The sequence below is a fragment of the Rousettus aegyptiacus genome, unplaced genomic scaffold (assembly GCF_014176215.1).
Source record: "Rousettus aegyptiacus isolate mRouAeg1 unplaced genomic scaffold, mRouAeg1.p scaffold_m13_p_3, whole genome shotgun sequence".
Classification (NCBI taxonomy): Eukaryota; Metazoa; Chordata; class Mammalia; order Chiroptera; family Pteropodidae; genus Rousettus; species Rousettus aegyptiacus.
The window spans coordinates 132,399,007-132,412,003 of NW_023416306.1; the positions used below are offsets into that span (position 1 = coordinate 132,399,007).

Below are 12,997 nucleotides of genomic sequence, written 5' to 3' on the forward strand. Positions count from 1 at the left end.
ATAATTCAGGCTCATAAACTGCATGAAATAGTTACCACCAGACTAAATCGACAAACAATATTTATCTAGAAATTATTCCCAAATATAGGAAGCTGGTTTAAAGGTGATAAGAGAAAAAATCTAAGATGTTTTAAGTGAAATTACAGTAGGCCTGAGGTGGGAGGAAGAGATAAGAAGTTAATCAGTTAACAGAGCTGTGGCTACAACCAACAAAAGACGGCTCACATTCCTGAATGTATGGTAAAACTTTGAAACGACTTCCATGCAGCTATCTGAAAGAAAAAATAGCCAACCACCAGAAGCCACTGTATCCTGCTTGTGCATAAACTTTCCAGACTATAGTCCATGACCAATCCAGAAGCAGTAAATATTTCTTCTTCATGGACTATGCACTCGTTAAATAAAAAACTTTAACAGCTGAAAGCTTTTTAAAAAGAAAGTAATGTAGGGAGGAAGCAAGAGAATTAAAAATGTTAAATCGAGCTACATTCATAGACTACAATATGCTAATCAGCCCTGCAGCCAGGCCAGGAGGTCACCTTCAGCACAAAGGAAGATTTCTGCTGGATTACTAATAGCTCATTCTCCCCAGGGAGAAAAGGAACCAAGAGTCATTCCCTATGGCTAAAATCATGGGGAACCTAAGGATTCAAGGCTAGGAACTGCCAGGTGGCCTTTCACTCTACATATTCTTACCTTTTCACTCTATGTACTTTCCCCCTTCCTCACTGTATATCCATATCAAAGGAAATGGGAACTAAAGAATGACAAATAAACTGAATTCCCTGAACACTCATGGTCCCTCTCAGTGCCCTTACTCTGTTTCTCTCACTGTCCTCATCTCTCTCTACAGTCTCTGTCCCTCTGGGTCCCTCTCATGGTCTCTCTCACTCTCTGCCTCTGAGAGGAGACCACACTACATCTGTGGAGCGTTATCCCTTTTTTATTAAACATTCCTTTTGACTCTCACTTTGGCGTGTGTGTTGAACTCTTCCTTTACTCTCTACCAAAGGATACTCTTTTCTTGGTGCAGGGCTTGGTCTCCCTCTCCACTCAGGGAAATTTGCCCTGTCCTGCATCAAAAGAATTTATTGAGCCAAATGCTAGCCAGAAAAGGACCAGGTCCCAAGACATGAAGTCTAAACCACCAGCAACAGGGCTAGATGAAGACAACCCGTCAGCTGTCCTGGAGTTGACGGGCTCTTTTACTAATCAAGGAAGATGTAAGTCGTTTTGAAAGAATTTACATTCGCCATAGATAAAGGGGGTAGGGGAGGGTACAGAGTTCCCAAGAAAAGTGTTTCTTCTTCAGGATTAGTTGTGAGCAACAGTCTGGAAAGTTCATGTGTAAGGAGAAGTGGAGGCTCCTGGGGGTCAGTGACTCCTGGCTAGTCTCATTAAATAATTGCAGAAATAGCCACCTGGAAGTTAGTTCGAAGTTTCAACATTCAGGAATGCAAAGTCTTTTGTTGGTTTTGCCAGCAGTTGTTATGTGATAACCACTCTTGTCTCTCTCTCCCTCCTACCCTCTGGCCTGCTGTAATTTAATGTAGGACATCTCAGAATTTTCTCCTCGCAGTTACTATTATATAACTGATCCCACTTCACCTTTTACCTTTCCCCTTATCTATAGCCAGTGTAAATTCTTTCAAATGATTTACATCTTTCTTCCCTAAACCCACTATATAAAGAGCCCCATCAGCTCCAGGAAGGCAGACATGTTTGTCTTCATCAAACCCTGCTGCTAGTGGTTTAGATTGTATGTCCCAGGATCTGGTCCTTTTTTCTAGTTAACATATGTCCTAATAAACCTTTCTTTCCAAAGGTTTTTGTTTAACAAAGGAATAATATCAATGTGGATACAAAAACTTCTGGCAATGGTGATTTTGTATGCCTACTTGCCTCCATTTGTTTAAAAATGGAAAAAGTAATCAATTAGGCAAGAAATTTAATTAATGTAAAGTCTTTTTTTCATTGTTGTTGTTTTTTGACCAAGACAGATCTTTAAAAATTATCTGAGCCAAAAGGAGAGGCTTTAAAATAAATTGTCCCAAATCTGATCCAGTACAGAACTTTTTTTCTTTTCGAATGATTTAATCCACAACTTTCTTCTGGGAAGAACTGACTCCTGGTAAAAATCCTTAGAAATTTTTCTGATAAACTTTAAGAGGATTAAGACTTGTCTGAAAAACTGGCAACAGTTTTAGTGATTTTTATATCAAATATACTTTTTTTTTAAATGTAGTCTAATAATGATTATCTAACCATTCACAAAAAGTGAATTTCTAAACTGGGACTACTAGAGGTCTTTCCCCTCACGGCAAGATTGTAATAAAACTGACTAATGAAATAGTCCTAAATTGTCTGAAATGTTTTAACACTGGGACCAGCTGTATGCCACCTACTTTCCCCCAAAGAAGCTTGCTTGCTTGTGAAAGGTGGGAGCAACAAAATTCAGAAAAATTAACATACAATGCTGACTTACCAAGTTGTTTGAAATTCCCCGAATATATTATTGAGCAATTTCTCTTCAAGAAGAGGCTATTCAGAGTGCTGTGTGTGGGAATAATTAAGCTTCCAGTAACACATATGATTAAAAGGCTAATAGACTTCGATTTTATTATGCTCTTGGACTTTGATTTATTCAGGGACCAAAGAAGATATTTGGTTATACTATAACCAGGAGCAAGGGGTCAAAGAGATAGAAAGAATTAAGGATCCCAAAGAAGGGCTAATGGCATAGAAAACTCATATGCTATAAACTGAAAGGAGAAATTACATACTTTGTTTCATTGTTTCATACCAGTTTCGACCTGAACATCCAATACGCAAATATTCCTGAAGTGTCTCCAGCAAAATCTGTCTGTTGGAAAAGCATTTCATCATTGACATTATTTTACTTCAGTACAAAGATGGCTTCCCTTTGGATACCCAGCCTTTCTCTCAACCACCCTATTGCAGATGAAGGCATCGAGTCAGTACTTAAGCTCCAATAATTTTGGAATTAATTGCCTTACTTTTTTCAAATATGCCCTCACTAATTCTACTGTTATGTTTCCCTCCTTTGGGTTTAGTATAAAAATTGGCCCCTAGAAGAAATATTCAGTTCCATTGGTGCCATAATCTAATCCCTTCCTGGTTCTTGGACATTTAGTGTTTTTTTTTTTTTTTTAAAGTTTTAGTGAACATCCTTGTACATACATCTCTGATCCTGTGTGTTGTCTTTCCTTATATCACCACTTTTAGATTTTATTTTATTTTCCATGAAGTTTTCTTGACTGAGAAGAAAGTATGTTACTGGGGACCTGACATAATTATTGTTCAAACTGAACCATTAAATTGGCTTCTGAGTGTAAGTGATTCTTGTGAAAACTGAAGGCAAGAAGATCAGTGAGCCAAGGGTGTGTCTATCCCTCCTGGCATCAGCTGCGATGGATTGCTCACCCCAAGGAGCAACTATAAAGATGTGAGCCTGGACTTCCTGCAGCCTGGTCCAGCTACCTGGAGATGGCCGGCCTGTGGGAAAGAGCCTGACACCCAGAGGAAAGCAGGGAGAGAGCTAGAGAGAGAAAGAGCTAAGGATCTTCAGGCTTCTGGTTCCAGCTCTCTCTAAGGTCAGTTCCAACCTGTTCTTCCCAGTTTTATGAGCCAATAAATACCTTTTGAATTCCTTTTGTGCTTAAGAGAGTTAGTGTTAAGTTCCTCTCTTGAAATCTATCAACTGCCTTTCTCTCCAAAATTCACCCTGAATTAGACTACTACTTCTCACCATCCCCATAGCCACATCTTAGTCCAAATCACTACTATTTCTTGCCTGGATGAATGCAACAGCCTCCCAACAGGCCTCCCCAGTCATCTCCACCCAGCAGGCAAGTGATCTTAGATAAATGTCTATCAGACCATGTCACTTCCTTGCCTAAAACTCTGCTGTGGCATCTCTTTACATCCAAACTCCTCACACTGTTTTACAAGGCCTGTTTCTGAAACTCATTAAGCTCATTATTTCTTCAGTGCCTTTGCATCTGCTGTCCCAGATCTTTGCATGGTTAACCCCTTGCACTGAAGTTTTTAGTACAGGAATATAGTAATCATAGCTCCCCTACCCCATCTTTTTCTATGTTGTTTTGTTGTTAATGATCTTATTTATGTTTTCATTTACTTTTTTGTTGCCTGTCTATCCTCCCTAGAGCGTGAGCTCCAAGAGAACATGGTCTTTGCCTATTTTGTTTGCTATGCATCTGTGTTGTAGGTGCTCAAGTAATATTGAATGAATGAATGAATGAATGAATGAGTTACAAAATAATGAGTTGCTGAAGTTCCATGCAAGTCCCTATGTTCCCTACTGGATCCTCTTTCCTCTGCACAATGCTGTGGTCCATACTGTTGACCAGGCCTTAACTCCTAGAAGAACTTGCACCTGTCACTTGACCTCACTCAACCTCTGTAACCTCATTTGTGAAATGGAAACCATACTCCTTGCTGAGCCAACTCCAATAGTTCTTAGACATGCAAGGAGCCAGTGGGTGGAAAAGCCTAGAGCCTAGTGATGATCACAATTAAAAGGGTCTGGCCTAATAGAAAGGAGGAGCACCTCACTCCTGCTTCTCTACTGAGCCCTTCCCACCCAGTGCAATTTGACCCGGCCTACTTCCTCCTTCCCAGGCCACAAACACAGCCTCAGCTGTCTTGTCTTCCCCCACCCCTCCAAGGTCTCATTTTATAGCTTCTTGTGAGGAATTCATATTAGGCCATGACCTTCACTGTGAGAAACAATGGGCTGTAAAAGCTCCCTGCTCCATGGTTAAATATTTATAATACCGAGAGGCAGAGGTCTGAAGTGAATGCGCCACGTATCCCCCTACGATAGTGGAGCCCCAGGCTGAGGGTCCTCCCAAGCCCATTCTCCTGAGCCAGCAAGAGCATTGGATGTTTTCTCTTTACTTGAGGTCAACATATAAAAAGGAAAACACTGGATTCCTCATTCTTTTAAATTGTGAAAGTCAGGTGGAGCCTATTTGCCATTTGAAGCCACTCATTCAAGAGGTCAGTCACCCCTGAGTAGCAGAGAAGGCTCCAGGCCTGGGTGTGTGCTAAGAGCAGAGCCACCAGGTGGACTGGGCTGCCACAGGCTCCGCGGAACTGCCTCCCAGGTGACAGCCCTGCAGAAATCTTAGGTGAAAGACCATCCGGTGCTTCTGTGAGACTAGGAGGAAGAAGATACAGAAATTAGTGCTGCTCCTAACAGCAGATCAAGGCAGGCCCCAGGAACCTAGGATCCAGGGTGAGTGTCTTCGACCTCCATGGGGATGGGTGGCCCGGTCTTCGGTAGGATTCCCAGTCCAATGGCAGATAGTTAAGCCCTGTTTATAATGCAGGAATCTCTGCGAGGGGCCTAAGGAAAGAGGACAACTAAATGCAATATACTCTGAATGGGATCCTGGGATAGGAAAAAGGCATTAATGAAATCCAAATAAATCATAAAATTTAATTAATTTTTTTAAAGCAAGGATATTAATATGACGCTTACTCTAGAAGGAAACTGGATAAGTGTTCTGAAGGAAATGTGTCTGTTTTTGTGACATCTGACACAGTCAGGGAGGGCTGACTCTCAGTTCTGGATATGTATCCATTTGGTCATTCTGTTTTTTTGTTTGTTGGTATATGTTTATCATAACTATATTATCCATGTTTAAAATGCACAGTGCACTGTGGACATCGTCCCGCATGCAAGTTTGTACGTTTATCTGATTAGTTCCAATTCAACACTGTCTTGATTACTGCAGTTTACAGTAAATCTTGAAGTTGGATAACATCAGTCCTCTGACTTTGTTCTTCTTCAATATCGTATTGACTATTCTGGGTCTTTCACCTCTCCACATAAACTTTGGAATCACTTTGCTGATATCCATAAAATGACTTGCTGGCATTTTGATAGGGATTGCACAGAATCTATAGATCGAGTTGGGAAGAATTGACATCATGATCAGTTTCTTTAATTAAACATCCAGATTTGGAATTATTGTCTCAAAGGTATAAATACAATATATACACACATTTAAAAATACATATATATACAGAATATATATATTTAAAATATACATACAGAAATACATACATTAAAAAATGTAATTACATGTATTGTTTTTGTGAAGGTAGTGTGTACTCATGAGACATGTACATGATACAGAAGTGCTCGGTGTTCCCATGTGTCCAAGCCCCATCTCACCTCCGGACACGGAGTCGGTGCTTGGTTTCTCGACCCTCACACTCTTTTCTCTGTGGGTGTAGGGGGTCTGCTTATGCAAAAGGGGCCTATGGCCAGTGTTACTAATTAATCCAGGCACTCCTGCTTCTGACATAGGACAGAAAGTCACAACTCTTCTAAGTGCTCTGGACAGACTATTGGAACTGTATATAAGATCACATAGATTAGCCATCCCCGTAAGTCTGTTTCCATTATTCAGTCTCTACACACACATCCCTCAAATGAGTAAGTAGTTAGTATGCCTCTGAGTCCTTGGAAGTCTAAATAAGGTCCTCCTTTCTTCCCTGACTTCCATACATGAATGATCATTTATATATGAAAAATTTAGCTCAGTATTTTATTTGTGTCAAAATATTTCCCCTCAAAATCTATAGATGTTTCTTCAGTTTTCTCAGAGCCTTTAGAGCTGAAGAAACCTCCGATGTCAATCTAGTCTTTTTTTAGTACTGTGTTTCTTTTTGGCTGTTTGTCATCCAGTTGTTTTTGAATGTTCTTGGCTGAGCCTCCAAAAGCTATTTCAGAAGGCAGCGTCAAAGCAAGGGGACTTGAGATCACTTGGTGCCTGCCCTGTTTTCTTTTTGCTTTTGTTGTTGTTGTTGTTAGCCCATGACATGTTTTCATGATTGGTCTGTTCAAAACCTGTCTCCTATTTTATTTCTTTAGTTACTTTTATCTCCATTCCTGTTTCCTTTTTCCTCCTCCCCCAGAGAGAACCATCCTAATGTGTTTAATGTGTGTCTTTTTAAAAAAATGTGTTTATGTAAAATTTGTCGTTTAGTTTGCATATATTTTGCATTTTCATAAGTGATAGGGCATGCCCCCTTATGATCATTGGGGATAATTTCTTTGGGTTATAGATATATACATTCAGGAGCAGAGCTGTTCCTGGGGTGTGTATACTTACTAGTACTAATTTGCTCTCTAGATGGCTAGCACACTCTACACTCCCTCTGTCAGTGCATAAGGCTATGGCCCAGAGTCCCACTAACACACAGCATTATCCTTTCAAACTACGGTGGTCTAAGAAATGTCAGGTGGTATTTCATTTTTGTTTTAATTTTTATTCTTCTGATTACCAAAGAGTTTGAGCATTTTTTCATATGCTTGCTACCCTTTCGAATTTTCTATTTTATAAACTGCCTGTTTAGATCCTTTAACCATTTATTAGGGTTCCTGTCTTTTTCTTGTCAATATTTAAAGAATTCTTTGTATATTTTAGATGTCAGTCTCTTCTTGGTTTTAAGCATTATAAGTATCTTATCACAATCAGAAAGGTTTTTGTTACTTTATTGATAACATTCTTCATTGAGCAAATAATCCTATTTTTGATATAATCAAATTCATCAGTTTTGTTTGTTATTGTTATTGAATAATTTGTCTAAGAAGTCTTACCCCAATTCTATTAACTTTATATTTTTCCTCTTTCATTTAGGCCTTTAATTGTGGAATCTGTTTTTGTACCCGCTGTTGCTTAGATGTGTATCCAATCTTCCTTTTCCCATACAGTGAGCCAGTTTTCCTGACACCATCTATACTAAATGATTCTTCTTCTCCCTACTGGTTAGTAGAGCTACCTTTATTGTACACCAAGTTCTCATGTCTTCATAGAGCTCTCTGAACTCTGTGTTCTGATCCCTTGGTATAGTGGTTTGGTCTCTTGTCAACATCCAGAATTGGAACTGGTTATCATTTTTTATTACTGGATCTCAACATCTGACAGATTTATTAAACACAGGTAGTTTTGCAGGGATGGAAACAGGCTCATTCATGAAGGAATTTAGCCAGGAGGCATGGGTTCAGGTTTTTCTGCTGCAAACAACAAAAAACAACTCTGATAACATATCCAAAAAAAAGAAAAGGAAAAGGAAAAAAAGTTTCAGAGGATTGCTAAACTGAGGGCAGCACTGAGCAGTCAGGCATAGGGATAGTAGCTGAGGAAAGCTCGGCTATGAGAGCGCTCAGCTCTCAGCAGCAGTAGCTGGCAGCTACCTTTTTCTGGTACTTTCTCTCATTCTTAGCTCTGAGTTGCAGGCATTATCAGTCTGAAGGAGAAAGACTGTGATAAGCCCAACCTTTGTCAGGTGGGAAGACAGGGTCCTATGATTGGTTACCATATGAAAATCAATGGCAAGGGGTGGGACCATTTACTAAGAAACTGGGGTAAAAGAGACCGTGGGCTGTAGAAGCTGGATGGGGATGCTGTGTAGGCAAAAATGGGAGCTGTCCCCGGCAAGGATCCCAACAGTCTATCAGTGGCTTGGTCCTCCTCACTCCCAGGTCAATGCTCCTCCTCACATGTGATAGGTTTAATAAAGATTTGAGTGACTCCCACTTCTATGGTCTCTGCTTCTCCAAGTCCCACCTGCTCCAGAATCAGGCTGTTCTGTTCCTATAACTTTGGGCCAAAGGAGAGCTGGGTTTGGGGAGAGAGGGGAGGTCAAACTGTGTTGGAATATCCAATCTTGCTCTCTGCTTTCTTTCCAGGGGTCTTGCCCAGGGGCCAGAACCTAGGAGGCCAGGAAAGTATCTAGCGGCCAAAAAGGCCAAAGGACTTCATTGTCATAAACATACCCTAACTAGGAGTGGGGCATGGTCCACAGTGAGGGGGTTACCCATGCCCCAGCTGGCACTGTGGTGCCTCAGGAGCTGCTGGAAGAAATGCTTTGGTTTTTTCGGGTAGAAGATGGTAAGTGGCAAGGGATTGGTGTCTGGGGATGAGGGTGTATGTGTTCTCAACACAAAACACAAACAGTGGACTCTGGCTAAAGTCCTCCTTTGTTCCCTCCTCCACAACAGGCTGCACATTTTCTCCAAGGCAGGGAATGAGGCTGAGGAGTCTTAGTACCTCACCCTCCTTTTTTTCATGTCATGGCCATTCATTTACTCATCCGTTCACTCTTTCACAAATATTTATTAAGTTCCTTCTGTGTGCCAGGCACTGTCTTAGCACTGGAGTTACAGTAGTGAATAAAACATGAAAATCTCAGCCTTCATGGAGCACATTGCAGTGAAAGAAATAGAAAATAAACAAGATAGACAAGCTAAATGCATGGTGTCTAAGTTGGGAAGTGGCATTTTATTAAATTCTCTGGATGATTCTAGGGCTAAGAGAAAAAAATAAGTAGAATTCAGCAGAGAAGGGGAATGGGAAGTGTGCAGCAAGGGGAGGTAATGTGGTCAAGGAAGGCCTCCTTAAGATGCTGACATTTGAACAAAGCCTGCAGGAGGTGAAAGAACCAGTTTATGCAGATTACATGGGGAAAGAACATTCTTAGTAGAATGTAAATGAAAATGCAAACAGCAAATGCCAAGGCTCTGAGGCTGGATCCTGCCTCATTTTGATACAATGTGGACAAATCTTGATTATGCAAATTCAGATTAACCACTTTATATACTACTTGTGGACAGTTGTATTGTTTAACTGCCACACCTTTCTCCCTCCCTCTCTCCTTTCCTTTCTTGCTCCCTTCATCCCTCCCTCTCCTGAGGCTTCTCTTCCTTCCTTCCTGTCCTTGCACTGCACAACTCCAGTCCCCTGCAAAACTCTGAAGATTGTGAAGTTTATCTTGACTCCCCTCATGCCCTCCCCACTGCTGTCCAACTGTAGTCAGTGCTGTCTCCCATTAAATTAGGGCTGCTCCATAGCAGATGCGCACGCGCGTGCGTGCGTGCATTTCACACACACACACACACACACACACACAGTTCCCTGCAGGGAGTTCATCTTCACCTTAATTAGAGTTTCTCTACAACACCTGGTCCACAACAGGGGCTAATTGATACTGTGAGCTGTGTCAGAGTTCAAACCCCAATTGTTAGTGGGCCTGAGGGTCACCAGCCTCTCCTCAAGGCTCTGTCTTGTGTGTCCCTCCCCAGCATCTCCTTGGAATATTTCCATCTTTGTCCTGGTGGGTGTGGTGGTCTTAATAAGTGCCGTCCTCCTGGGAAGGAGTATCAAGGCAAACAGGTGAGGAGTTGGTCTAGGGGTGGCCTCTGGAAGGTGGGGTCCTGTCCTCCCAAGGGAAATCCAGGGAAGGGTCATCTATGGGGCTTGGCTGTCCACGCTTTGGGATAGAAAAATGCAGCCTTTGAGGTCCTTTGGGAAACCAAAGTTGTTGAGAAACTAACAACCATCCCCAGTTACCACCCTCTGGCCCTGGCCAGTGAGGGGCTGTCTCAGAGGTCAGGATCTCTGGCTCTGGAGTCCCACAGGCCTGGGTTCAAATCCCTGCTCTGCCACTTACTAGCAGAGCAATAAATTCAATACCTCCAAACCAGTCTCTCCTTTTATAAGTGGTGATAATTAACCAGTTCCCTCCTCCTAGGATTGTGGGGAGTGCTCAGTGGGGGCTATTGCAGAGTTAGGGATGCCGCTGAAGGGAAAAGCCTTGCCCTGCTTCAAGGCCAAGTGCAGGGCTCAGGTAGAGACCCGAGATTAGTCAAGTCTCCTTGGGGTAATTTTAACATTTTTGCAGTGGAAATACCCCTTAACCCTGATCCACAACAAAACAGACTGAGAAGATACATTAAGAATACAGAATGTTGTATCTCACCTTGGAGATTCTGACACAAAGGGTGTGCAGTGGGACCTGGGCAGTGGCATTTAATTAAACTCTCTGGATGATTCCAGGGCTAATGTTTGAGAGATCCTTGAGGGCAGGACATTTGAATCAACTTTGTTTCCTCAAGCAACTGGCAGTGTCTGATCCTAGAAATTAGTCAATAAATGCATGGTTCACTCATCCTCATTAATTCATTAATTCATTATTCATGCATTCAGCAATTACCATATACCCATCAATCATCACTATCAGTAACTTTGCAACAATAATAATGAGAATCCCTCCCCTAAATTTTAAAAGCACCTTCACATTCTCTCATCTGATCCTCAAAACAGCTCAGTAGAATAGGGCAGGCATGAGTTATTTATTCCTGTTGTACAGAATAAGATCTTTGAGGATTCATGGAAGGGTTGGCTTAATCTTTGTATCACTATGAATTTTCCTCACAGTTCTTCTAGAAAATAAAAAAGAATAGCCCCACATAGTTCCCACTGAGAACTAGTCTCTGTGAATTACCATGGCCTTCATTCATCATTCACTCCACAGATATGAACTGAGCACCTGCTCTATACCAAGCTCTGTGCAGTGAGTAGGAGCCACAATAGTGGACAAGTTAGATTCACCCCCTGCCTTATAGAATTTAATTGGGTAGGGAGATGATTGTAGTTCAGAGTGACAGATGGTGACTTGGGGATGATGACCTACAGGGTGTCGTGAGAGCACAGAGCTAGGACCTGGGGCCTTCAGAGCAAAGAGAGGGAGAGTAGGCTGTGGAAGCCTTCTAGACCAAAGGAAAACATGCACCAAGCTCAAGGAGGGAGGAAGACGGCCTGTGTGGCTGTAGTATTGAGTGTGAAGTAGGGGTGGCAGGGCAGGGGACCGGGTTGTGGGAAGAGGGAGGGTTAGAGGCAGCAGAACCCAAAGTGTTTATATCCTGGGGACCGTCCTAAGGAGTTCAGGTTCTAGTTCATGGGCATTCAGAGAAGGGCTTTGCACAGGGACAGGAAAAGTTATATTTTAGCAAGATCATTCTGGATGCAGGATATAGAAGGGCCCAGAGAGGTGTAGCCTCAAAGAAGATGACTTTGCGTCTCTCACCCCATCAGGAAGTGTCCCCCTTAGCAAGGTCAACTCAGAGACAAGGTGGCTGTCCACTGGAGCAGCAGGCACTGAGCTGCTCCCCCTGTAGCCCAAGCAGATTCTCTGGGGAGTTAGTTCTAACCATAGTTGGATCCCTCTACTATGGCCAAGAAGTGTACCTTGATTGAGTAAAACCACCTTGGAGGAAGGACATTTGGGGGAGTTACTGGAAGGAAGGCTGGATCTTGAATGCCAGGTTACAGATGTGGGCAGTGGGAAGCCACTGAAGGTGCTTGAGCCGGGGAGTGATGTGTGCACATTGGGGCTTTAGAAACAACTGGTGTGTTTAGGCTGGTTTGGACAAGTAAGCACCTAGAGACAGGAAGATTGGTTAGGAATTTGCTGCAGTTGGTCTGGGGATGTGGTGTGGGCTGACAAGGACCTGCACACTAAGTAGTTTGACAGTCTTGGGATAGAAGAAAATGTGATTTGGTGAAAACACAGGACTCAGAATTAGGAGACTTAAATACATGTCCCAGTTATGTGCTTCTTTGGCTTCTCTGAATCACGTTTCTTTGGTAAAGAGGAGCAGTAATAGTTGAGCTCACAGGTGGTAATGAGGATTTGGTGAGCAATGCACGGGCAAGTATAAGCTGTTTCTCTAATGAAAGAACACCGAACCATCTTGGCTTTCTCCCCCAGCGGTTCTCAGAACTGATTACTGGATTTTCCCCTCAAACTCTGTGTCCCATCTGGGAGACCCAGTCTTGGCCCAACCACTCAGTACCCCAGCTCAGGGAACTCACATTCAATGGTGTTTTTTTCTCCTCTCAGAGATCAAAAGATGCTGCCTCCAGAAAAACAAACTCCGGAAGTCTTATACCTGGCTGAAGCTGGAACGAAAGATGAGAATAATCTGAACATCCTAAGAGAGACGTTGCTCTCAGAAAAGCCAAATTTGGCCCAGGTGGAAATTGAGTTAAAAGACAGGGATGTGCCACTGGTCCTCCTTCCAGACCCACAAGAATCTGAGAGCTAGTGAGAGTGCTGAGCGATGCCCCCATGTTGTTAGCAAATAAAATGAAAGAAC

The 12,997-nt window shown here is 42.4% G+C and overlaps 1 protein-coding gene across 1 annotated transcript; it reads left to right on the top strand.

Annotated features, from left to right (window-relative positions):
• The first annotated feature begins 4,918 nt into the window (after positions 1-4,918).
• On the top strand, positions 4,919-12,974 carry SLC51B (solute carrier family 51 subunit beta). Its single transcript, XM_016141050.2, has 5 exons — positions 4,919-5,281; positions 7,698-7,825; positions 8,750-8,951; positions 10,142-10,232; positions 12,742-12,974. Exons 3-5 carry the CDS (start codon positions 8,855-8,857, stop codon positions 12,944-12,946), a joined length of 393 nt encoding a protein of 130 aa, XP_015996536.2. The 5' UTR covers positions 4,919-5,281; positions 7,698-7,825; positions 8,750-8,854; the 3' UTR covers positions 12,947-12,974.
• The last annotated feature ends 23 nt before the right edge of the window (positions 12,975-12,997 follow it).

Bases quoted from the DNA above. Each gene is read 5' to 3' on its own strand.
- SLC51B (XM_016141050.2), top strand. From the start codon at position 8,855: ATGGTCCACAGTGAGGGGGTTACCCATGCCCCAGCTGGCACTGTGGTG. The intron at 8,952-10,141 runs GTAAGTGGCAAG...GTCCCTCCCCAG, and splicing joins GTTTTTTCGGGTAGAAGATG to CATCTCCTTGGAATATTTCC. The intron at 10,233-12,741 runs GTGAGGAGTTGG...TTCTCCTCTCAG, and splicing joins AGGAGTATCAAGGCAAACAG to AGATCAAAAGATGCTGCCTC.